We start from the raw sequence: 26,933 nt of genomic DNA, 5'->3' as shown, positions 1-26,933 counted from the left end.
TTGTTAATTAATATATTTCCTCCAAAAAAAAAAAAAACACAATTAATATTTCTATGAATGTAATGCTAACAATAAATATAATTATTTTTTAATCATAATTATTTAAATAACTAAATATAATAATTATGTATAATTATTTGGTAAATATAAATATTATTTAAATGATTTTTACCTTTAAACAGTCCTTCGAAACTTTCCGTCAGTGCTCGTATTTCGTTTCTGATAATTTCTTGCCCAGCGGGATTGGTGCTAGCGCAGGCAACTTTTCCGGTATGTTGTAAATGCTCCACCAACAATTCGCCCTGAGCTTTCTTGTTCAATAAACTCTCGAGTGGCAATACTGCGTTCTCAATCGCTAATTTATCGCTGAGTGATTTCTGTTTCATAGATGGTATTTTCTCGCGAGCTCGACTTAGCCAGCCAATAAGATCGTCATGAGCTTCTTTGTAAAGACGATGATCCTTATACTGTTCTTGCCGTTCGGCCAACAAAGATTTGATTTTTTCGAAAAGTTCGTCGAATTTGTTAAGGATGTCTTGAGCCTGCGAGGCAGCCAAACTTTGTTGACTGCTCGCGATCATTTCATTGACCTTGGATTTAAGACCATCGACTTCGATATTCTCGCAACGAATTTTTTCCTCGAGCACCTTGATTCGCTCCAATTGACTTCTCTTCTCCGACATTGTAGTCTGGAACTGCGAGATTTCGTCAACCGATGCTTGCATATATTCCACTGTATTATTGATAGATTGTATCTGCTCTAATAAACCGGCCCACTTATTTATTGAGTCGTCCAAGTTCGTTTTTGTCTCTAACATCTTCGACGCCAAGGCACTCCATTGTTCCTGAAGTTTCGCTAAAGCATCATTAATCGTTTGATGACCAGCTGGAGCTGTATTTGCTAAAACAGCCTGGGCTAATTCAATGATACTCTGAACTTTTGCAAAACCGTCTTCTTTGTACAATAATAAGTCTTGCACGATATCCATCTTTTGCTCCAGATCTTTCTGCGAGGATGCACTTAAATCGGAGCAATATGCCAATTTATTCTTGATGTCTGTTAGCCACGTGGTGCACTCTGCCAATTGAGTATCAAAATCTTGATGCGTAGTGACGTATTGATGCCAACGGTTATTAAGTTCTTTTACCTTGCTAGAAATCTGTTGATACTTGATACTCAGCTCTGATATATAAGAAGTGCGGGAAGTAATGTTCTTATGAAGCTGCTGAGCTCGCTCGGCAACAGCGTCGATTTCCAGCTCCTTCGCGCGAACCTCACCTTGAAGAGCGCGCAGTTTCTCAAGTTGAGTTTTCTTCTCTGCCAAAGTAGATTTGAGATCGATGGCGTGTAATTTTGTGTCGGTGTCTCTCATCCACACTAGACATCGCTCCTTTAACGTTTCAAACTCGTTCCATTGTTGAAGCTTATTTTCCAACGCCTCGATGGTGAATTTAACGGCAGAGATCAGACCTTCCCACTCTTGTTGCGAGGAATCGATCTGCGAACGAATGTTTATCTGTCCTGATTCCAGAGTGCCTGGTATTACTTTCTCACCCAAAGATCTGATTTGCTGAACTCGCGACTCATCTTCTGGCAAACTATATAATAAATTTTTTAGACGATCTAAGTTCGTGTGTAAAGACACTCTCTCCAGCTCCACGTCACCCCAGAGATTTATGGCGTTATGCGTAGCATCCAACCACTCGTGCGTGTCTAAAACAGATTTACTATACTGCTGATGATCACTCACTATACCTTCGTATCTTTCCACGAATTTAGTCGCGCGTTTTAATAACGTATCGTATCTGTTTGTCAAACTGTTCAGCGTTTGATCGATCCTGTCAGTGCGATCGGGTAAGTTATCCGCCTTGTCACGAAGATCTAGCAGATTTTGCTGATGCGTTTGAGCATCGTGTAATATAGTGCGATAGATTTGCAACTGGGCGCGTTTCTCGTCCAGGGTAGTTTTCAGTTCGATTTCCGACTTTAATTGAGCCTCTGTGATCTTCAGCCAGCTTTCAAAGGCCTCGCTACATTCATTGAAACCGGACCATTGTGAGATCTTCGCTTGTAATTCACGTTCGGTCGAAGCAATAGCGTCATAGAGTTCTTCGAAGGCTTGTTGGAGATCCAGCAGCTGCTGACGAATGATATCTCGGCCGTCCGTGCCGGTCGTAGGATATAATCGTTCTCCAGCTTCGACGGTGCTATTTATTAAAAGCGTAGATGAAGGCTGACGAGATAAAAGTTCCTTCAAAGTATCGACGTTCGAGATCAGCTCTTGACGAGTACCATTAGCATTTTCCTTGATGGATTGATAACGTGCTCTTGCATTTGCTAGACATTCGGAGCATTGCTTATAACGATCCAAGTAACTGGCATGATCTACGACTGCTTGTTCACATTTCTTTATGAGTTCCTAAAGTAGAATCGTATAATAATTTTTACACAGAAAAACATAGTTTCGTTGGCTCAGCATATTTTATACCATTGTTAGCTATGTCATTAATTATTAAAAATTATATATTAAAAAGAGAAGGACAATTCCTTTTTTCTCTTTTGTTAATATTATTTTGTTAATATTAATTGTACTTAAAAGAAAGTAAATTAAATAATATTAATTATTATGACATAATTTGATCGATTATATATTAAACGTGTAATTAAAGTTAATAGTAATACTTTTTGTTAAAAAAACAAAATTTCTTTTCCTTTATGTATGTTTTAAATATGAAATAAAATTATATTACAAAATAATTATATATCTTATTCTTTTATATATTTTGATATTGCTATGCCTACCTTAGCAGTTGCCTGAATCGATTGGAAACGTGATGTCACTTGTTGAACGCTGACAGAAAATCTAGTTTCGCCACTAATCTGCATCAATTCCGACGAATCGTCGCTCATTTTATCGAATTCAGCCTCATTTTGCCGAAGATTCACGATTAATGACTGCAAAAAATTGCTTTTAGTATATTTCGTTTATTTAATATTATATATAAATAAGATTCGCATTAAAGAATTGTTCTGCGCAATTTGTATGCGTGAACAAAAAAGTAGAAAACTTTTCTTTTCTGCGGGAGCAGAAATCTGTTTAATAGCAAGTAATAGTTAGAGATCTGCTTAACAGTAAGTAATAGAGTTAGATCTTCTTATTATTCTTACAAAAATATGCGTTACGTATAAAAAATTATAAAATGTTTAATGTTACATCAGGCTTGCTTATCCTATCGATGTAAATCTCAGCGCTAAAGAAGCTCTACTTTCATTCGTGCAGCAAAAATAGAATCCTCTTATTATAAATTTTGAAATTAAAAGCGCAATATTCATTAAACGTATATAAATAGATCGCCAAAAATTTAACAAAAATTCAAATTCTTGTTGATACAAAAATAAGAAATTTTATATACATCTTAAGATATTGTTCAACGATTTTGGTCTTAACATATGTTATCAAGCGAATGGAATCGCAAAGTAATGAAGCCTTGATATCCTCCATCTCTGCTCTGGCAAAAGTTATAAAGCTGAAAGATTATAGAAAAGAGCAATCATATCGAAGACGACACCTCGTAAAGCCGCAATCATCCACCTTTTTTGCAATCTCGCCTTTTTATAAGGTAATATATTTGCAGTTTCGCATATTACTTTCTTACTTGTTCGAGATGATCACCAAGCGCAACTAGTTCTGCCACATCCGTGTTCCGCGAATCGGCAACTTTTTGTAGTTCCTAGGAAAGTTTATTATGTACAATCATTGTGCGTGGGAGATTATTACGCTCTTGGATTGGAGCTAAAAGCTTGCGTGGCCGGGATGTATTTTCCTCCATTTTTTTTTTTTTGTGAACTCAAAAATAATTTATCAAATGTAAAAGAAAAAAAAGCATTAACCCTATTAAAATTTATATTAGTGTTACATTTCAGTACGTGTAGTAAACAAAAGAGTTACATCTAAAAGATGACAATTATGTTTATGAGATTAAAACATGGACATCTTAAATGTGCACACTCTCTTTTATTATGCTACTATCTCATATTGATGAGGAAAATTCTGTGATAAGAGATAAACAAAATGGTCCTTGTAAATCAATATTAAATATTAGATATTTGGGACATTTATCAAATTTCCGTAATGGCAAGAAAACTGCATTTTTGCGACGCAACACGATATTTTAATCATCCCAAGCTTACTTGATATTTTTCAAGCTGCTCCTGCTTTTCCTCGAGTGTGTTTTTCAGGCTATAATTCTTCAACGATGTTTCGGCGTCGGTAAGCCAAGCAAGTAGACGTTCTAATAAATTTTCATATTCACTCCATTGTTGTATTCTTTCTTCGATGCAACGTAGCGTATCGCATACGGCTGTGGCGAATTTCTTATTCTCGAATCTAAAGGAACAAACATTTGTGATATTTACTTAGTCGGTAGTAAAAAATAATTAATTTTAGTTTTAAATATTTCTTAAATACATAAATAAAATAATATTTAATAATTTTCTTTTTTGTAAATACTATTTACCTTAGATTGGCCAAATCTCTTTCCATAGATTCTTGGGACCGTGATGGTAAAATATGTACACTTTGTATCACGTGTTCTTCAAGAACGTTCAACTTCATCTCACCTTCGCTTTGACTGTCTTGTATCTCTATAACTTTAGCCAATCTGGCTTGAAGAATAGTTTTGTTTCCGGTATAATCGTTATAATTAGCTAAGCGTTCCCATTGACGTTTTTGATAGTCTTGATAAGCTTTCTGAAGATCATGGAATTGTTGAAAAATATCGAGCAATGTCTCTAAATTTGATATTCCTTTTTGGGATGTATCTATTAATTTCTCGTATCTTTTCGATACGGAAAGCACTTTTTCTTGAACATCCGATAGAACTTGAGTGACTTGTCTCAAAGCGTTGGCTTTTTCGGAAACGCCTTCGATAATGCGTTTGTGAGCTAAAATCTCTTGATGTAATGTCTGTAATAAAATGTCTCAGATAATATATTTAACTCTCTTTATCTTTCTCTTTAACACACACATTTATTCGGACAATAATAAAAGATATTAGCAGTATATATACGCAAATAGATACAGACCTTTAATTTAAGTAGCTTCGATTTTATCTCTTGTAAAGATGACCATACAATCGAAGAATCTTGCTTAACGGCACGTTCCATCGTGTCCAACCAAGTCAAAATTTGTTGCATAGTTTCTTGATAACTGAACCATTGTAAGGATTGAGCATCCTGCTTTTTCTGTTGCTCGCTAATGCCTTCGGCTAAGCGATCCCATCGTTCACGAGCATCTCTCAATTCGTGTCTAATTGTTTCACGCCCTTGAGCGGAAGTGTCTGGAAGAATTCTTTCTCCGAGAGATGTTAGACTGTCTAAACGACGTTCAGCCTGTTCTTTTTCGGCTAATAAAACTTGCAAACGCGAATTCCTAGCTTCGAGATCCGCGCTGATCTCATCTTCTTTCAAGATGGCTAGATTTTTCTCAAGAGGTGTAAGCCAAATATCGATGGCTGTCAGTTTCTCTTCGTAAGCACGATGATCGTCTACGATACCTTGGCAATGATTTATCACTTCTTTGCTGAGCACAAGCAGCAATTGATATCTAAAATTTTATTATTTCAGATATTAACTTTCTCAAATTTTATTATTTTGTGTATGTATACGTTTATCTTTATTACATCTTTTTATTTACAAATTAAAAATTAATCAAAATTAATTCGTATTATATTATTTTTATAGAAATTCAAAGATGCTATCTAGAGCTTTCAAGAACGTGTTAGATTTTATGCTTGTATGTTACGATTGTGATTCCATTTTTCAGATCTCATTTATATTATGACAAAAATGCATATATACAGCTGATTGACATAAAAATAATAATTTTCTTGTTGAAAATAATTTAACATACCTGTTGCTAACTTGAGAAATTAATGGTTTGATGCGTTCGACATTACTTGACTGTAGCAAACTATGTGACTTATCCACAAACTCGTCTATTTCCTGTTCTTTTCGTGCGATGATTTCGCGATTCTCTTTACATTCGCGAAGTCGCGCTTCTTTATCTTTCAATGTGGGTTGAAGTTGTTGGTCTCGGAATATCGCCTCCATGGAACGGAACCATTTTGTGTGAGCTTCCAACTGATCCTCAAAGTTCTGCCATCTCTCCAAAGCTGCTTTTTGTCGTTCCTCTACAGATTCTGAAGAATTAAATTTAACAATGAGAGAAATTACTATAAAAATAAATAATTTAAGGGAACGCATTAAATCATATTTTTATTGTTCTTTATAAATAAAAAAAAGATATTAACGTTAAAACAATACCTTTTTATAATTTTTTGAACGAATTAATTTATACAAAAAAATCTTTTCTGCGAAATAATTTTTTGGAAATATTAATTTGGAATATATATTTACCGATATCGCTTAGAAATTGATGCAGATTATTTTCCAAGGTGGTCACTTCCTTATCTATAATTTCTCGACCCTTTGCTGCTGTACTATTAATCACAGCCTCGCTGATTTGTTTCAATCTCATGAGATGTTCTTCTCCCTGCGCCTGATTGCCTTTTAATGTCGCTAAGCTCGTTAATCTGCGAGAGATTTCGGATCGTTCGCCCGTTACGTCGTTGTATTCGATCAGCTTTTCTCGTTCTCTATTTAACCAATCGGAGATACATTTGCATTGAAGATTGAAACGGTGATGTTTCTCGCAGCAGTCTTCCAAATTTTCTAGCAAATCTCGCGACTTGATAACAATATTTTGGAATAGCTGCTTGATGGACTGCAAGTAGACGTTCAAAGAAGTATCTTTAGTCTGATCGACCAACTGTTGTGCTTTGTCGCAAACCGATTCGATTAACGTCTGATGCGACATGATCTCTTGATGCATAATCTTGTGATTCTGTAATTGCGCGCGTTTTTCCTCCAGCGAGGATTTTAATTCGGTGTGCTGATGCATCGCGCGCTCGACGTCTCGCAACCAAGCCGTTAATTGTTCTTGAGACAGAGAAAACTCGGCAAACTGCATCAGACACTGATCCAACTTTTGCGTCGAATTCTGCAGATCTTCGGAGAAGCCGTCCCATAAACTACGCAGATTTCTCAGCTGCTGTCTAATTATCTCTCTACCGTCCGGTGAAGTGTGTACATAAAGCTTTTCGCCGAGATCAACAATGGATTCAAAACGAACATTCTCGCGAGTTCTGACATCACTGAGATCTCTGATGTGTTTCTGTCTACTTTGTAATATCGCCATATCACCGACAATCTCGCTGTATTTTTTTAACTCATTCTGAACCTCGGTGATCCAATCCACAAATTGATTGTATCTTTCATTAAATAGACTATGCTCTTTCATGTATTGTTCGTATCTCGTTATAGCTTCCTTCGCCTGATTCCTGATGGCTTGATATCTGGTAGCTTGACGAGACACCCTGGTAGCCAAGTCTGCTTCTACAGATTGACTTTTTTCAACCATTGCGTTGATCTCCGCACCCTTCGCCACAATAATCTCTTCTAAAGATTTTAATTTCTGTAAATGTGCACGTTTTGTTTCCTCGGAACTTTTCAAGCTCTGATCCTTCACTTGAGTCTCGATCAGTTTAAGCCAGGAATCTAGATGTTCAACCGTTCTTTCAAATTCAGACCATTGATCGAATAAATGATTTAATCTATTTTTGCTCGTGATGCATCGTTGAAGGAAATCTTCCCATATTTTTTTCTGTTGCTCAAAGCTTGTTAGTAATGCAGGATGACCCGCTATCGACGTTTGCTCCAAAATAATATTCAATTGCTGATTACAGTCGGCTATAATCCTATCGCCTTCAGACTTTTGTTGCAATACATTTTCAATTAAAGCAATCTTAGATTTAGCTATGTCTCGATCTATTGAAAGATCCTCGCCGATAGACGCCATCTCATTCACTATCGTATTGATCCAATCTCGAGTTTTTTCAAACGTTTGAAAATAAGCTTCATGATTGGCAACGTGTTTCTCTGCCACATTGATGCGATCTGCCACATCTTCGGATAGCTTCTCGTGTGCTTCAATAATACTATTGAGCATTTCGTTAGCCTCATCATCCGGTGTCGTTCCGAGCTTATCCCGAAGTTGTTGCAGAATATTTCGATGAGCTCCAACATCTTGCGCGATAGTTTTATACAAATGCAAAGCGAGTTTCTTTTCTTGCAATGTCGGTAGCAAAATCTGCTTGTCCCCCAACTTTTTCTGTGCTTCAATTATCCATTGCTTTATCTGAGAATACTTGTCCTCGAATGAAGATCGATGCATCATGTCACTCTCAATCTTTTTGTAGATCACGTTTGTACGATCGGTGAGGGCTTCCACGCGATTGCGTAAGTTTCTGAGCTCACTTCTAATAAGTTCCCTGTAATCTGGTGTTATTCTCACGAAAAGCATTTCACCCGTTTCTGTCGTTCGATTCAAGATGGCTTGTCCAGTTTCACGTTCCTTTTCAAATGCTTTTAATTCTTTTAATTTGGATTGATAAAATGTCATTGGCTTTGGCCCGCTAATCTCATCAAAAGATTTTAATTTCTGTTCCGCATTTTGCAGCCATGATTCCAATTCCTTTACGTTGGTAACGTAATGATCCTTGATCTGTTTCAGTTCCTTGAGTCTATCTAAATGTTGAGCCAGGAATTTGAGAACTGAATAATAACGCGTATTTAAATGTCCCACATATTGAGCCACGCGCGAATCCGGGCTAACTTTGGTAATCTCTTCTCCAAGCGCGATCAGATTCTTTATCTCGTTCTCGTGATCCTTAACTTTCGTCTCGAGCTGCTTTATCTCGGAAATCTTTGCACTAATTTCGTCTGGATTCAGGAGCGTAGTAGCTTCCATCCTAATTTTATTCTCGTACTCTTTGAGCCAGGAAATAACATTTTCCGACACGCGTTCGTATCGTTGCCATAAATCAATATTCTGCTCCAGCACAGACTTGATCTTCCAATAGTTTTCTTTTAAAGATTTTAAATCAGCAGCAACTTTGTTGTGTTCATTTCTCAGGGAAGAGATAATTTCGCTACTCTCAACAGTGCTTAGAAGTTTCAACGAATTGTCTGTATCTATCTTTCTCGCCTCGCAATCGGCAATGCCAGCTTCAACATCGGTCAGCGAGGTCATTTTTACTTCGAGATTATAACGATCGCTGCTCTGTTCAGGTTCACACCACGCCACTTTTTCCTTATGAGTCGCCACCATGCGCTGTAAAATACCAAACTTCTCGTGATAAAGTTTTGTTAAAAAGGCTACTAAGGTAGCGTTGACTTTATCGGCATGACTGGCCACACCATCTTTGCGAAGTTGTAAGGCCTGTAGCTCTTTTGGCAAATTGGATTTTGATATAACTGGATACTCTGATGCCATTTTTGACAATTTCTCGTCAATTTCCGAAATAACGTAATCGCATTTTTCCACTTCAGCTTTCAATTCTTGACATTTATTAATTCTATGTAGAATTTTGGTATTGTCACCAGTCAAATCGTCGCATTTAATTATCTCCTCACGGATTTTCGATATCATGTCACTGCATTTTTTCAATTCCTGTTTGATACTTTTCTTCTTCTCATTAAAAACTGATGTGAGTGATGCAAGCTTATCCGCAGTCTCTTTAATAACCTTGAATTGATCGTCTAATAAAGTATTAAGAGATCTCAATGTCGGTATATCCGTATCATCGTTTAACTTTACGAGCTGTTCAGTTTTCGTGGCGATACCTTGATGAAGTTGCTGATACGTTGGCAATTCTTCGTTATATCTAGCTAATCGCGCTTGTCCGTTTTCAGCATCGAGTAAACATTCGCAGACCGCATTGAGTGCTTCGTTCGTATCACCAAGCCATCTTGTAAGTTGATATTTTGCTTCTTCAATTTGTTTCCAGATAATGGCCTGCGTTTCATACATTTGAGTTCGATCAATTACTTTGGCGTAAATCTCGTGATATTTTTTTCGTATCTCGGACAAATCCGACTCGATCACATTAGTTTTAAAATTCGGCATTAAAGATGTTTCCTTCGCTATCTGCTGCGCTTTAACATCCATTTTATCTAGAAATTGTTTACCTTTCTTTAAGCTCTCCAAAGCTCTTTTATATTTATCTAAAGCCATGTTCGCCTGGGTGATGTCAGTTGACACATGTTTTACCAACTCGCACAGATTTTTCGCTTCGTCGATAGACTTGTTCAATTTATCCTTGGCTTCTTGATATTGTTTCCAATCGGCATCCATTTCAGCATATTGCCTTCTTTGCTTATGCAAGAGCTCGTTGACTTTTTCCCAGTTACCTTCGACCGAAGAGATCACCACTTGAATATTAGTTATTGCTCGTTGATCTTCCTTTATCAAGTTGTCACCTTCTCGATGAAGGATTTCCTTTTCTGGCTCTCGTCTTTGATGCTCTTTGATCAGATCGTCAATCTTCTCAATCGCCGGCGCGAGTTGTTTGCAAGTGTCAACGGCATACGTAATATCCTGTAGACTGCTTTGAGTGTTGATAATTTCCTCCGTAATCTTTTGTTGTAGTTTCCTGAAATTATCCCATTTAGCACCAAGGTTCTCCAACTTGTCGCGTTTGGTAGACAAATCCGTCTTTAATGTTAAGGCTTTAGACTCAAGATCGTTCAATAAAATAGTCGCAGTAATTGGTCTTTCTTGCTTGTCGCGAATATGTATTCCCAGAGTACTGTCCATTAGCGGAACATGTTCCTTCCAAGTGTTGATCTTTGCATATATAGTTTGAAGTTCTAAAGAAAGCCTCTCAAGATCAGCAATAGCCGGTTTTCTCGCTTCAGCTTCGTATTTGCAATGATTCAATTGCGCGTTGGCGTCATTGTGCCAACTTAACAGTTCAGTCCATTTTTCCAAACTCTTTTTCTTTTCTCTCAAGTCATCTTCTAGCGCTTTGTATTTCTTTGCCAGGGACGTGTAAGTTTCGTCCAATGCAGCAGCTTCCAACACAGAACCTTGTGACGATAGTTGCTTCACTTCTTTATATATTGCCGTAAATGTTGGTTGTTTCTCCGAGTGTTCTTGAAGATAAGCATGCACTACTTGCAAATTAGTATCGACATTATCTACATTTACGTTTTCGATCTCGTTAATATTGGATCTCAGCCTCCCCATCCAATTCTCGAAATCGGAAATTTTCATCTGGAACTCCTGTCGTGTCAACAACGAATCAGAGACACGATTAATGTGATGTCGAACCGTATCCGCAAGTTTGCTCACTCTAGTTTTCATTTCGGCGACCCGACTTTTCAGCACAGAAGCAGCATCCAACGACAAACCATGACTGATATGATCGGAAACTTGGGTAAGTGATATTAATTGAGCCTGGTGATCAGATATGCTTTTGTTAAACTCCTTTAATTTTACCAATTCTTTTTCCAATTTGGCAGCTTCGGGTGTTTGAACGTTCGGTTCTTCAAGAGCTTTTCTTTCACTATTCTGCAACCATTCGTTGAATTCTTTCGCTTCCGATTCAAAGGTATTCCATGAAGCGACTAATTTATCCAATTTAGTCACCGTTTGCACCGCCACATCATGAACTGCATTCCATCGTGTGTATACAGCATCAACTTCATCAGATGCCACTGCTCTTCCAGTTATTTGCTGACTAATCATTGATAAACTTTGAACCTTCGGAAGATGCTGTTGACATTGAATTTCAAAAGTTTTAGCCGATTCTAACATTTGCGTAGCTTGGGCAAGAGTTGTAGGTTTGCTGCCCATCGTAGCTGCTTTACATTCCGCTTCTTCAATCCAAGGTTTTACTTTTCGAATACCTTCTTCGTATTCTTTCCATGTGGTGAGATTTTGCACAGCTAATTCACGTTGCGTTACTATACTTTTGTTTAACGATTCAACTGCCTTGTATATATTTTCAATGTCGTCGCGGAGTTGTTTCGCCGGTACATCATCATCGTCATCTTTTAAACATAAAAGAGAGATAAAAAGTTTTGATTTAGAATATATTTAAGCAAATATATTCTGGATAAAATTCTTGCAAATATATTAAAAATCTTATTTTATATTAAATCTATTATTTTATATTATATTTCTTAATTTCTTTATAATTATCACATTTAAATAATAAATTTTCTATTGTTATTTCAACTATTTTGTAATAATATAATTGGATTATTTCTTATCAAATAAACCTTTATAAAATAATAGAAAATATAACGTATGAAAAAGAATTTATATGAAAAAATTATATAATCATATAATAAAAATGGCAAAAATTATATATAAAATTATACAAAATTATATATAGCATAATATAAATTAAATAGTAAAAAAAGAAAAAGTTTACAAGTTTAAATTTTTTTACGTACTGTAAGCAAAGCAAAAAAATTTTACTTTACTTACTTTTTACGATACTTACTTTTTAGAAGTTTTCGAGATTCGTCTTTAAGAACGTTTAAAACTAACGCTTTCTCCTTTATTTCTTTTTGTAAATTATCCGTTTTACGAACTCTTTCTTCAGGCGAAGGGGTGGAATCTTCGATATCTGCGATTGATTGAGGTGCGGTTTGCTGAATCCAGGTTCGAAGCTCCATTAGTTTTGATTGAAATTTGTTCCATCGAGTACTGTGTTCTTCAAGATAAACAATTTTTTCACGCACGATCTTTAGTGTGTGTTCCACTTTCTGCTCAGTTTCTGTCACTTCTTTTTCCAATATTTCCTTCTTACTTGGCGGTGCGAGTGTCAGCGTTTGAGAAAGATTAGTATGCGTTTCGCGCAGCTTCCTCATTATTTCTTCGGCTGATTTTCTCAAATTCGCGTTGAATTCCTGTTTTTTCTGCAAATCAGCGGTTACTTGAATGGCATCATAATAAGATGTCAAGTCAATTTGTCGCAACTCTTTCTCGGCTTGCTCAATCAATTTGGAAATTTCGTCCTTCTGCTCTTGGTAGGTACTCCAGAGTTTTTGTGATTCCTTCAGAGATTTTAGTCTTTCCATACTTTGACCGTACGTGTCGTTCCAATTGGCTTCCAGCTGTTGAATCTCGGAGGAAACAAAGGATGGCGCGTGCTGATCCTTGAGAATATCTTTGCCGCGTTGTAACATGCTGACAACGGTCGCTCGCTGTTGCTCTAATTGATTAAGACGAGATTCCTGATGAGCTACCGCGTTTTCTAGCTTTTCAGGAACTTCGGACGTAATCTCGACTTCTGATTGTTCGCGAACCTTGCGCAACAAAATGCACACCTCATGCACTTCCTTTCGATAGGTATAACTTTTCGAATAGATGTCTGTCTTTGTCATTGTGATTTCAATCGTCGGTATAAGGTTTTTATAACGAGTTATCAGCTGTTCCAAATTTTGCTGCGCCGTGAGTGCATCGCGGTCCGAACGATTCAATGTTAGATTGTCGAGAGTTTGAACCAGCCACTTCATTTCTTCGCGCTTGCTATCGGCTTCGCAGCAAATTTTCTGTAAATCAATAATATTTTGCAATGGATTAGTTTATATTTTCAGAATAAATTGGACAAAAATTTTAAAAAATTGAAACTTAGTTGAGGTATTTAGTAAACATTATATTTTGAGAACAATTATTTTAAATTCTTGAGCATATACAAGAAATAAAAAACTATAGATGCAAGTATATTTACCGTCAAGGTTTGGAGCTATCCAGAAAGAACGCAAAAAAAACGAAGTATTTAAGCAATATTTATATATATCAATAACGTGAAAAAATTTTATTAAAAAATGGCCAAAATTTACCTGGAATATGGTCTTTTCCTTTTCAAATTCTTCTAGAGTGTTGACTTCGCGTAAAATAGTTCTCAGAGTACTATCAACATGATCCATCCAATGTACCATTTCATCGAATCTAGAATCAAATATACACAATGTGTTCAAGAAATTGACATCAATATGTAAAAGTGAAATCATACGAATGCTTACTTCTGTCTGTAAGCTGCCCATTGTTGCGGAACTTCGCGCAGCTGTGCTCTCAAGTTTTCCACTTTCTGGGCAGTTTCTTCCCACAAACGTTCGGCGTTTTGTGCGGCGTTAACCAGACTAGTATCTTTCGGCTTAAGTTTGTTATAAGCGTCGCTGATCTTCTTCAGAATTTGTAGGCAACGCTCGACTTCGAGGATAGTACCACGGTTCACGAAGAACTCTCTATTGCGCTGCTGAATACCATCCACATCATCGTTATTAATGAGCGCTTGCTGTTCGGAATTAATTTCCATTTCAATTTCTTTGAGGTATTGAAGAAAGCTAGCCTCATCCAAGCGAAATTCAAGCTTCATTAGATGAAGCGGCGCGAAAGTGAGAACTTCCCTCCAACGATTCTGAAGAGCCTCCACTGTATTCGCGATAGGCAACTGTTGGTCAACTGGCAACGTGTTCTGGAGATCTTGACCGGCATTCACAAGATCTTGTATCCATTTCTCGTTGATCTTGCCAAAGAAATTTTTGTGACACTCGACGGATTGACGATTGTCGAGATGTTTGTCGTTGAGCATTGTCTCTGCAACTGAAAGCCACTCGGTGATTTGTCGCTCGCACTCCTTAAACTTTGTCCAGCGTCGCATCGATTCTTGCAAACGTTGTTCCCAGACTTGTGCCGCCTGAGAAACTTTAACAAATCGATCATTGAGTTCTTTCAGAGTAGCTTTTCCCTCGGTTGTCTCCGCATCGGCATAAGAACCCACGGTTTTGGCAATGTTGGCGAACACTTTATTTTTAGATTCTAACATGGATTTATAATAGAGCATTCTCGAGAGGAAGGCTTTATGACGATCTAATTGAGCCAGTGCAGCATCCCTTCCATCAGCGAGATTAATGCTGGCCATAAAGTTTTCGAACTCGTCCAGCCATGCCGATATCTCTTTCTGTCCTGCTTCTAAGGATTCTTGTTGCACTAGCAATTGATGGTACAAATGAAGTTGCATCGGTATCAAAGCACGCACCTTAACAAGTACTTCTTTCTCTTTTTTTAAAGTGTTCATCATCTTGTCGACTTCGTCGCGAGATAAATCCTGAATAAGAGCTTGAAACTTTTTGCTGATATTCTTGAAGAGATCTTCAATGCCCTCGACCTCATTATGAAGAGTCTGCAATTTCTCTCCATAAGCCTTTATCCGCTCCGTCGAGTTCAATCCGGTAATTAATAAGGCAGCTTCTGCGTCTCTTAACCAATTTTGCAGAGTCTCCACTCCCATCTTATAATCTTTCTTTGTTCGAATCAGATCACCCGCGTGCATATACTGTTTAGCTTCTTGGAAGAGCTGCTCCCATCTCGCTGTCAGATTTGCGTAACGTTCCTTTAAACGAAACGCGACTGATTCATCGGACGTGGCGATCAAGAAGCTCACAGTGTCTGACAGCTGCTGATGCTTGTCTTTCCATACGCTGATGTCTTGGAAGAACTCCATCTTTTCTTCCTCAGGAAGATTCAAAGCAGGCTCGGCATGAAGTAACCATGCCTCAAATTCATCTGAAACGGTAGTCCAACGACGCCAATAAGCGACAACTTCTTCGAGCATGCTTTGGGCGCAACGCAAGTCCATTGATACATTCTTCCATTTTTCAGCTGTTTCACGCATGAAGCGATCTACATTCAAGCTCTCGTCCCGATCTGAAACACACAAATTTTTGATAAGAAAAAAGATATTTATCTATTACTCATTCAAAAGATTCTACTTGAATATTATGTAATAAATTAATTAAATTGTAATTAACTATTTGCTATTTAAAATTATTAAATTAATATTCAATTATTTTAATTAATTTATTGTTACAATTAATTTAAATTAAATATATTTTTATTTTATGTGAATTCTACATTATTACACATATCATAATTGAATAAATATTAATCAACAAAGATTATTAATTAATTAAGACACCATTATTTACCAATATCACCATCGCGCTTGTATTCTTCGGCAACCTGTTGCATATCCAAATAAGCCTTTTGAAACTCTTGGAATATCCTGTTTCGAGAGACAAAATTACGATATTGCTCCAGCATTTGATGCACTTTCTCTTCCGTGCCGTACTTGATGTTCCAGCCTTTTAGCTTGGTCTCGACGAGGTATAGAAAAGCGACCAAACAGCACTTGTGCTCTAAGAACTTTAATTTCAATCTCCTCTTAGCAGCGCGATTCGGCAAGCTATCAAATCGCGCGGACATGTTCTCTAACTGTTCAGACTGGATTTGCCGTGCTAATGGCGAGTTCTTAGCGTGCCGGAATTTCTCTGTCATGGTCGGTAAATCGAGGAAGAACTTCTTATGGTCCTCTAGCTTGTTCGAGATTATGTTTGCTGTGCTTTCCGTCATTTCTTGTGGTATATCGTTGTCCGAGTACAAGAGAGCTTCGGCTCGCGCCAACCACCTGCCAGTTTCACCTAATTCTCCTGGTAATGCCGAATCCAACAACCAACACCAATGTAGCATCTAAAGACGAATATATAATATTTCCTAAAAGAAATTATTACAACGCAAAATTCCGTTCGTTTATTTAGAAAATCTATAGAAAGACTTACAAATAGTTCCATTTGCTGCCATAGCATTTGTATATGTCTCCAAGAATCCCGCGTAATGCTTATCATACTGAGTGTATCGACTAAACTTTGCATCTTTTTGTATATCATTAATTTTTCATCATTTTCTGCTTTAAATGACATATATTCCTAAAAGAGAAACATCGCCGGTGATTTAATATTGAAATAATAAACCAAAGTTTTTTTATATTTCCATATACTTATGTGTATAAAATTTTCATGATTTTTAATAAATGATAATAATAAACATAAATAAAATTATATAAAATTGTTGAGACATTGAAAATTAAAGCCTTAAAAAGTACCGGATAGCTTTGTGGAAAAGCATTGATTCTGTCAAGTTGTTCGAGATGCCTGACTCTCTCATTTAGCCAGTTAAGAAGACCATCATATTCTTCTTGTATGGCAGCGAACGAATCAGGAGCTATGTTTCCCGGTTCCGGATATTTGTGCAAAAATTGGGCAACGTATGTCATAATGGATTTTTCGTCGGGTTGCGGCACGTCCACGTCCTCTGGATCCAACAATCGGGCAATACCTAATTCGATTTCGGCGACCTGGAAGGCTGTTTCTAGCCGAGTTTTGTTCGACAGTTCTCTCATGGCTGCTATATTCACCAAGTTGGTCTTTATGGCATCGATAATAGCTAAGAAGGCATTTCCATCTCTCCAACTTTCACCGAAATCTCGAACTTGAATATCAATGCCCCTGAAGAGAACGAGAAGTTTTCAATCTCGACATTGTTAAATTATAAAAAAACTTCACGTCATAAATATATTACGCAAAATACGATCCGATAAAGTACTGACTTGGGCAAGGCATTAGTGACCCATTGAAGCAAGGTTTTCCGTGCACCTTGTTTCCACTTTTCGCTGCTGATGCGTTTTCTTTCGCTTGCTGCCGAGCCTTGAGTGCCGAGGCTTTCCAAGCTGCTCTGGCTGCCCCACGTTTGTCCAAGATATTCGAGAGCCCTTGTGTTTTCTTCGATCTAAAAAAAAATGCTCAATCAGTGTGATGTACGACGTTGTATTTTTTTTAGCCTAGGACTAAGATAATCTAGCGTGCATATTAATGAGATGCGCAATATCATGCAAGTGCACTTTGTTTTGTTCTCTTAATATCAAGATCATTTATCGCATACTTGATGATCTTGTTTTTTTCACTACTCACCCTCTTGCGATCCTTTGATCGTAGCTTGTTTATTGGAACATACGGTTAGCAGAATGATATAATTTACTTCTTTTGTAACGAGGATTAATTTATTTAAATCACGTCATCGTCAATCGAATTATTTAACTTGCAGAAAAGATTTTATCAATTTTCATCAATTATAATTTACATTTAAAAGTTTGAAATATTAAGCTTGCTAATAAAATTATAGATTTATCTCACAGAATTAGAATTTACACATTCTCACAAGCTTAGAATTTTTGTGGGCTCGTACTTTTCCTCGTCTAATTCCGACAATCAATTTGTAAATCTGACATGTTGTAGTTTGAGTAAAATGCATTGAAAAAAATTCAAAAATGCATTAATCCTCGTGTGGTAATATAAAAGATATAGTGCTGCTGCATCATAATACTTTTTATTATTGTGATATTTTTATTATGAGCACTACATTTAAGCAGCTACTGCACAATAATTATAATGGTGCTCTTTTACATAACTATTATTACGTACAGTTATAAAATCTCAATGATTATAAATACCTGGAAGTACAGAATGATGGTCCATATTAGGCCCAGTACTACTGGCGGTCGTCCGTCGACCAAATCCGACGAATTTATGTTAACTAATTTGATCTGCAAAAATATTAAAAAAGCTTAAGCATCAATTTTTTTACTTATTAATTTAAAATAGAATATTTAATACATACCTTTTTGCTTTGTAAAAATTGTAGCGCGGTGTTGGCATTACTAAGAAAATGCGGTCTCTTTAAATTACGGCCTCTTTCCACGGGCTAGAAGATTACACGTAATTTTGACAATTGATTTTAATAATGTTTATTTTAAATAATAGCGTATAAAATATTTCATTACCAATTTCTCTCCTGAAAGAACTTCAAGTAACGCGAGAAGGCGCGTACCGTCTTTCAAATCCTCGATTAAATCATTAATATGAAGTGGTGGAACTCTCTGTGCAAAAATACAAAATATTTATTAAATTATAATAATGATAGATTCATATAACATTCAGAAAATTATAACAAACTTTTTAAGAAACAAAAGCGAGTCGTCAAAATTTATTTATTATTATTTTATATAGTAATATAATAATATATAGTGTAAGAAAAATAACGCGCTTTGTAATATTTTAATAAACGTACAAATCTTAAATTTATGACTACATAAATCAGGAATAATAAGATTAATTGCATATATAAAATTTAATATGCTTATAGTGTTTTTAGCATATTCTTTTAAATAAATTCGCGCTATGATTAATAGTTCTTTAATTTTTCGAAAAAATTTTTGATTGCAATAAATTAAATATTCATTGTTTCCCAACTATATCAATTTGTAAAAAAATGTATAATAGATTCGCGTTACTTGCTCTTTGTTTGATAATGTACATTTTTCGTGCCGTTGCACGATTATTCTGTGTATCAACGGTGGGGCCGCTCGTGTTTTAACAACTTTGCTACTTTTGATACATGACAAGTGGAATTTCCGTGGTAAGGTAAGTTCTGAAGGATGCGGAAATAGGGGAGTGTCGAAACTCAAGAGCCAGGTACGGACTAGATCATCCGTTCAAGTTTCGATAGCACGATACGAGAGACAGCGTCATGTTTTATTAGGCGTCATGTAAAAATCTAGACCATTATGTAACAAGAAAAAAAGTAATGTCAGGTCATCGATGATTTCCATCGATTATCGTTTATCAAATATCTGTCGATGAAACGTATCGCGATGTCGTAAACGTAGCACAGATTGCTACGTTCGAATCTCTTCACTGCGTTATATGAAGAAGATAAAAATATTCATTTTTTTTTATTCACCTTCGATAAATGAGAGTTAATCCAGTTAATGAAGGTTTTCTTCTGCACGCGTTCTTGTTCGTCTGAAAAAAAAAGAAAACGAAAGTCAGATGAGTTTTATAGACGCTGTAAAATTGCATTAATTAAATGAATATATTTTCTTAAAATTTAAAATTTAGTATTTGAAATTCAGACAAATATTTTTGAGAATAAACATAAGAATAGATATTACGTAAATATAAAGAGATATGCATATGTGTGTTTGATGAAGGACACGTGGAACAGCATTCATAATTTGTCGTGTCTTCTTGCGGATCGATGGAATCAATTATGAGGATGATGTGAGATACATTAGTGTCTCGTTTTATTTTTAAATCTATCGTCACTTTTGCTATCTTCTCCCACCTCTGCTTTTATTATGTACTTTGTGTGAGAAATACGTGCGCGATAATAAATGCAACTGGCAGATATTATACCTGCAGATGCATAATCGTAAGACGAACATTAAATTGTCACATAAATTATTTGTGATATATGCATTCATGCATTCATGCATACTTCGATACGACCTAACCACAAGAAGAGAAACTAATTATGTAAAATAGGCGAATATAAGTGACGAAGTAGATTACGTTTTCTGATTGCGCAATAGAAGTGTTTTCAATTCTTCCACAAAATGTGACTTTTAACATTTTCTTTACATAGTTTTCATTTGCACACGTCTTTATAATAAATGATTAAGTTTCATGGTAAAGTGTTCAGCTATTTTTGACAATGGTATTTTTTAAATGTATACTCAATTATCTCCTAATTATGTATAAAAAATTTCAAAGATAATATTTATTTTACAATAAAGATATTTGTACTAATATTCGTAAAATTTAATGCATGTGTGCGTTTTAAATTGTGATTCTTTTTTCTGTCAACGCATGTGCTTGCGAAATGGTGCTACGATTCCTGGAAGCAAAAATCTGCGGTCCTTAAAATAAAACGGCGTTTGATGTTACCAATGGGCACCAACACCATTGCTTTGTGGAACAGTCTTCCTTTTCATTGAGCCTTCAAGCATAGTCTCATCACAGCATATTATATCACGTTGTAATGCAATTATTTGCGGGCTACGCATCAACGCGTAACTCGTTTATTATGCACGACTATAATAAGCAAAACTGACAATTAACGAAAACGCGTCGTTTGAAGCAGTTTTTCTTTATTTATAAAATTACACGAATCTTTAGAAGCTTATGGTTTTATTTAATTTCTCACTCGGATGACATATATAAATTGAGTTCTTTAACTTTTTATTTTTTTATTTTTTTTTTTTTTTCTAGATCGTCTCGAAAAATTTGAAAGTTAATGTACAATTTTAAAAAAATTTGCAGTTGACAAACGTTCATAAGAAAATATTAAAAGAGCATTTATTTTTGAATTTAAGCTGAGACGTTCCGTTTTACGCGAAATCTTTTCTTGATAAGATTAACGAGAATGCATAATCAAACTCGCACCTATACATATAAAGATAAAGTTAAGAACGTCAAGAGAAGTTAAAGAACGAGGCATGTTAAGGCCCCTGTGTCCTCACTGCAGCTACATTAAATTATAACATCAAAAGTGAGAAATAATATAAATTTTTTCTTACAAAATATATTGAGAAAAAATTCTAATTAAAAGAGAAATTTATATCTCTCTCTCTCTCTCTCTTCGATAATTTTAACACAGTCTATATAGAATTATAGAAATAATTTGTTATATATAATATATTGTATTTTTTATAGATATTGATTTTATTTATAAAATTATTAAATATTATTTATAAAATTATTTATAAGATTATTTATAAAATTAATAAAATATAATGTTGAAAGAGTACATTTTAATGTACTCTTTAAAGTAAAGTAGAACTTGTGGAATGTGTCAACACGTGATAGTGACTTAGATTGACTTATTGAACTTTAGCGATATGATGCTTGGAGAACGATATGTTTGGGAAATTATAAAAAATTAATATCGCTGGTCTTTATCGTTGCTTTATTTATGAGAGATGTTTGATTATTTGAACTGGCCGAGAGTTAAAAACGTACTACATTACATTGTAATACAGGTTAGTAATATTAAAAAGACAGGATATTTCCACGGGTTCTCATTATCATTCATCGCGAGTGTCATGGTTACGGTTGTTCGGTGAGTAAACACACGGGAAAGGTAGTTCCTATAATGAATGCCGATTACACAATTTTCGAGAGTCCTACACTGCCTACCGTTACCTTGAATTATGATATTAGAAGCGAGAATTTGGCGAGAAAATGTTTGCACACAAAAAGCACTAGCACAGATAACGCGATCAATACATATTTTAATGTAGTCCCATTTCTAAAAACAGTAATTAAATTAAATATCTGTAAGAATTTTACGCTTGTATCATTTTTAATTTTAGATGCAGCATCAATCAGAGCATAGTTCATATAAAAGAAATATATTACGTATCCTTATGTTCAAAAACATTCCTTACTACATTGAATGAAATGTAAATAATGAAAATGTAATGAAATAATAAAATGTAAATACTTTGTGTTTTTTAAGCATTTATGCCCACCGCGTCGACATCCAAAATAAATAGAGTTTTAAACGAGTGGAAATATTATTCTGTAACATGCGCGTGATGTGTTCGCTTTCGAAAATAACATTTAGGATTCTGGGACGAGATTATCCATGATGTCACTAAGCTTCAATAGTCCTTCGTATACTCTTTCGACACGAGCGTGCATTTTTTTTTTTTTTATGTCGGTCTCTTCTCACATAATAGTGGATCTGGTTACTGAAATCGAGAAATATCGATCATGTCGATATCAATATCTAGAGATATAGATGAGATTACTTGACCATCCTGGTGTATATGTATATTATCGAAATTTCTTTGTGTGACAGAAAATTATCTTTTTTTATTGTATTACATTTCCTAATCGATCCTGTATGGTAAAAAACGTGGATGCATTTTTATCATAAATAGAAACATATGATGTATTGATTATGTAATTTCAGTTCACCCTATATCGAATGTCGTGACTTTCGGTTTCCGTGACAATTCAGAATGGCAAAGCACTCGTGCATTCACGTCCGACTAAACCGCTTTGAAAAAGGTAGTTAAAGGCTAAAGGCAGAATATTAATAGGCCTCATTATACAGCGTCATGAAAGATAACCATGAGGTCACTATAATAAAAGAATTTTAGCCATTATGTATTTGACAAAAATATGTTCAAATTAACAACAATGTAAATATAGTTTTTATAATTCAAACTTTAATTTTAATGATATATTTTTTGACTAATTTAAACAAATTTGAAAAAGCTATTTGCGGGAACAAATTCGAAATACTAAATAGACCTGACAAAATCATATTTTTATTATAATTTTAATGGAATATTAATTTGGTCTATTTATTACATAATCTGTTATGAAAATTAAGATTGCTACTATGTCTATTATTATCGAATGATACTATCATATAAAACATATACATATAAAAGATGACAGCATCTAGAGTCAGTCTGTATTTGGTTTTCAAGAGAGAGGGGAAAAGAGCATCAAGAAGTAGGACAAGTTCTTGAGAATGAGGTCAAACGAAGTCTTCTTCTCAAACGAGATAGAATAAATTATGAAAGAGAAAAATAATCACAAAATGAATAAATTCTATAAACTAATATATTTTATTTTTACGATGACGTCTCGCATAATCGAGTTTCTCATTAAAATACTTCGGTCATATATACTGTGACAGTTCATTCGATTTAAATCACAGACTTCTATACTAGACTGAAAACTTCTTATGTATCAGTATTGAATTAGATAAGAATGTCGATACTTGAGTATCTAAAAAAATGAAAGAAATAATTATGACGTAACATTATAATCTTTTATAATTATATTAGCTTCAATTACATATATTGGATATTCTAATATATGATAGCCATTACTTCAGTTATTTCACCATTTTTATAACCATTATATGCCAAATATTTTAGGAAAATCTTGTTTTGCTAAATTAATGATCACAACATGGCCATTAAACATTGTCATAAAAACTAACAGCCAATAAATTGCTTTCTGAGAAATAAAAATGCAATTATTAAAGTTTTAGTATAGTTTTACTGCCACCAACTTGCAAAATGTTTATTTCTCGCGTTTTATCACTAAAGTATTGACGTAAAAATAGATAGATAGGCAAAATTAAAAATTCAGGAGAGTCCTTCAGCAAATAATCTTTTAGAGAAGTATTTTTATAGAAGAAGATTGTAGATATGTATATACATACGTTTCTATTATATTTCATGTCTGTAAAAATCAACGGATATGTAAGATATATTGCATTATTGCGACAAAAGAAGCCTTTTTTTCTGATAACAATCCGATCTAGTAAGTCTGATGGCCAACCGCTGACCTACTTCATGTTTGACCAGTAAAGCGGACTTAACAACTTCAACACCAATCGAAGAGCCAGCCCTGAGATTAGAGATAACTATGCATCGGCCTTGACATTCATACGATAACTCAAGCGATTTATCAAACGTGTGAATATATCTATCATGGGAAGGTGCTGTCTTATCGCGGTATTTAATTTGTAGCTTAGCGTGTCAAATACTCGGTGATCGATATCGAAAATGAGATTAATAAAAAATAAATAATTTTTGCATAGTAAGAATAAAAATTTGTATACGTAATAACATATACTTGTAAACATATAAATTCTCATTTTTGCATATCTTGTTCTCTAACACTACTAGTTCTGTCAAAAAATTAATTTTTTTTTAAATAGAAATAAATTTGAAAACACATAAATTTAAATATAAATTTAAATATCTCCAAACATTTAATAAGAATTTTGATTTATTTTAAAGCCTTAAAAATCTTTAACAACATTAAACTTCTTAACGATAAAATCTTAGGTAAAACTCTGCTATGAAAACAAACGATATCAAAATTCAAGCAAAGATCCGTCGCAAATAAACTTGTACTATTTAAGATCAAAGTTCATTAGTACGGTATCAATTTTCATTAGTCCCGCGGATTCTATATTTGTTTGCGAAATTGTTTCTTAATTACTTGATAATTGGTGTTTCACAAATGATGAAGTACGATTGCATGTTACGGAGCACATGCACGTCACTTATCAGGCAAATTGCAGAAACTGCGGCATGCGAGAGTGCCACAGGACTCATGCCAGAAATTCTAGTTTTCTATCATTAAGGACGATGGGCAACCTTTCGTTGCATACGCGCGAAAATATCATGAGAGGGCACGTGGATACGATATGCATATGCTCTTTCTCTCGCTAATGAGCTTGTTTCTTAAAATTTGGCAGACCCGATTAATATGTCATTGACAAGAGCCAACAGTATGACAGAATTTTAGTTACGAACGTCCGAGAAATGATACATGAAGATAATTTGGGCGTCTCAGCGTATATTTAACGTACGATGTAATTATACTTAATTGTGCTTTCCTTTTGAGTTTTATTTATATTTTGTATATCAAGACTATATATGTTCAATTATTATGTAATGTAATTGCAGAATTATTTTCCTAGAAAAATATTAGAAACTTTTTTTAGAGGAATTTTATACGTAATTTATATATATATTGAGAGAGAGAGAGAGAGAGAGAGAGAGAGATGGACAAATATGAATAATAATGTTATACATAATAATATCATAAATAATTAATACCATAAATAATTAAAAAATAAATAATCTTAATTATAACTTTAAACAATAAAATGAGCTTGATCCCACAATTCCTGAAAACCTAGTTTGCAATGTATGACACAATATGATAAATGTTGAACACAAATAAATAATACTACGCTAAAATGTCGCTTTTAATCGAACACGGAAAATGCCGCGGATAATCAATAATTGCAATTGCAAACTTATTAATCTATCAACAAATTAGCATTCGTAGAATATTTATTTATCAGGGTATTTGCATAAGAATTTTCAATGATTTCTGAAAGATCATTAAATAAATTCTCGCCGGCCGGCGTAGAGCATCAAAAGAGATGACGAATGGATTGACACAGCAGCCTAGAAATTCTTGATTCTCAGATGAAGGCACTGGTACCTTTGATCTCGGCAATGTGTGCGTCGTATTCGCTTCTACTGCGCATATAGTCAATTCTCGCTGCGACATTCAGGAAACTCTGATTTCGATACTCGGCATACCACTCGGAGGGTGGCCGATCATCTGGACCCGATTGCTGGACTCGGGGACTACTGCATCTTCTCTGCGACAGACTCTCCTCCGAGGGGAATCTCATAAAGGAAGTGACCGAACTGGATTTACTGCCATGACTGTGCACACCATGACTGTGACTCTGATAGGCCGAATCCTCGAGAGGATGCTCCTCGCTAGGAGTTCTGTTGGACTCCGTTAACATGCGTTGCTGAATCGCAGTGTCGTCATTGCTCGCATTATCCAGATTGATCTCCCGTATGCTCTTTTTCACGGTGATCTTCTCAAATTTTACAACTCTGGCACCGTTTAACTCGCCCTCCTCCACCAGCCGCTCAAAGCTCTCCTCGAACGAGGAGTCGCTCGCTCTGGAAGACGGTCGCTGATGTATTGGCGACCTAAAGGATGATCTGCGCGCACCCGCGTTCTCCAAAAGATCCTCAGTGCTAGGACTACGCCCAGCCGAACAGATCTGTTCGAAAAAGCTCACTCGGTCACGCAGCCGGCCACCGCGTGGTGTTCTTGGGCTGCCGGTGTCGCCGGTACCACCAGTGCCGCCACCACCTGGGCTGTCCACCCTCGGAGGAGTTGGACTACCTTTAGGTGGGGTTGTCCACGACATATTCGACCGATTATTCTTCTACTTCATCGTCCAGAGACCGACACGTTTCGCATAGCGAGTTCAGTTCGGGTCTCTTTCTCCCCTCGTCCTATTTTCACGCAAACCTATTTCCTTGCTACCTAACACCTGTTCTCTTGACACCACACCTTATACACTGAGTTGCATATGTGACGCATACGCGCCGACGTCACTTCGTTTCAATGGTTACTCCAAGCCTACGAGTAGCGACTGCGTTCCATAAAACGTTCTATCAATTGAATTGACGGATAGCTATTCTTCGGAATATATCTAGGGGCTGATTTTCCATCAGCATCCACGACAGCAGAGTGCGCACCTACGTATAGATTTCATCAAAGGCGTGTGCGCGCGCGCCGGCACTATGTACATGCGTGTATACTTATATGTATGTATGGGACGCGCGCATGGAATGCATGAATACGGAATGTATATGGTGACCGCGCTCGACGACCGGCGGTTCGATACTGCCGGCTTGTCGAGGTCTCCTCCACCTCGTATCACCGCCATTCCCTCTGCTCGCGATGACGCGACACG

General features: G+C 35.7%; 1 protein-coding gene across 1 annotated transcript in view; it reads right to left on the bottom strand.

Annotated features, from left to right (window-relative positions):
- The window catches only part of LOC126851218 (muscle-specific protein 300 kDa-like), a 47,127-nt gene extending 20,283 nt beyond the window's left edge, over positions 1-26,844 (bottom strand). The window contains 19 exon segments of the mRNA XM_050594936.1: positions 173-2,420; positions 2,804-2,956; positions 4,193-4,388; positions 4,519-4,967; positions 5,087-5,606; positions 5,913-6,201; positions 6,419-11,956; positions 12,415-13,468; positions 13,760-13,868; positions 13,943-15,626; positions 15,908-16,448; positions 16,538-16,684; positions 16,861-17,263; positions 17,365-17,543; positions 18,265-18,357; positions 18,432-18,515; positions 18,595-18,690; positions 19,554-19,615; positions 25,649-26,844. Of these exon segments, the coding sequence (XP_050450893.1) occupies positions 173-2,420; positions 2,804-2,956; positions 4,193-4,388; positions 4,519-4,967; positions 5,087-5,606; positions 5,913-6,201; positions 6,419-11,956; positions 12,415-13,468; positions 13,760-13,868; positions 13,943-15,626; positions 15,908-16,448; positions 16,538-16,684; positions 16,861-17,263; positions 17,365-17,543; positions 18,265-18,357; positions 18,432-18,515; positions 18,595-18,690; positions 19,554-19,615; positions 25,649-26,381 (14,578 nt within the window). The 5' untranslated portion in view covers positions 26,382-26,844.
- Positions 26,845-26,933: the final 89 nt, after the last annotated feature.

The sequence above is a fragment of the Cataglyphis hispanica genome, chromosome 7 (assembly GCF_021464435.1).
Source record: "Cataglyphis hispanica isolate Lineage 1 chromosome 7, ULB_Chis1_1.0, whole genome shotgun sequence".
NCBI lineage: Eukaryota > Metazoa > Arthropoda > Insecta > Hymenoptera > Formicidae > Cataglyphis > Cataglyphis hispanica.
The sequence above is the reverse complement of the archived record's forward strand: the minus strand, read 5'-3'. Positions and strand labels throughout refer to the sequence as shown.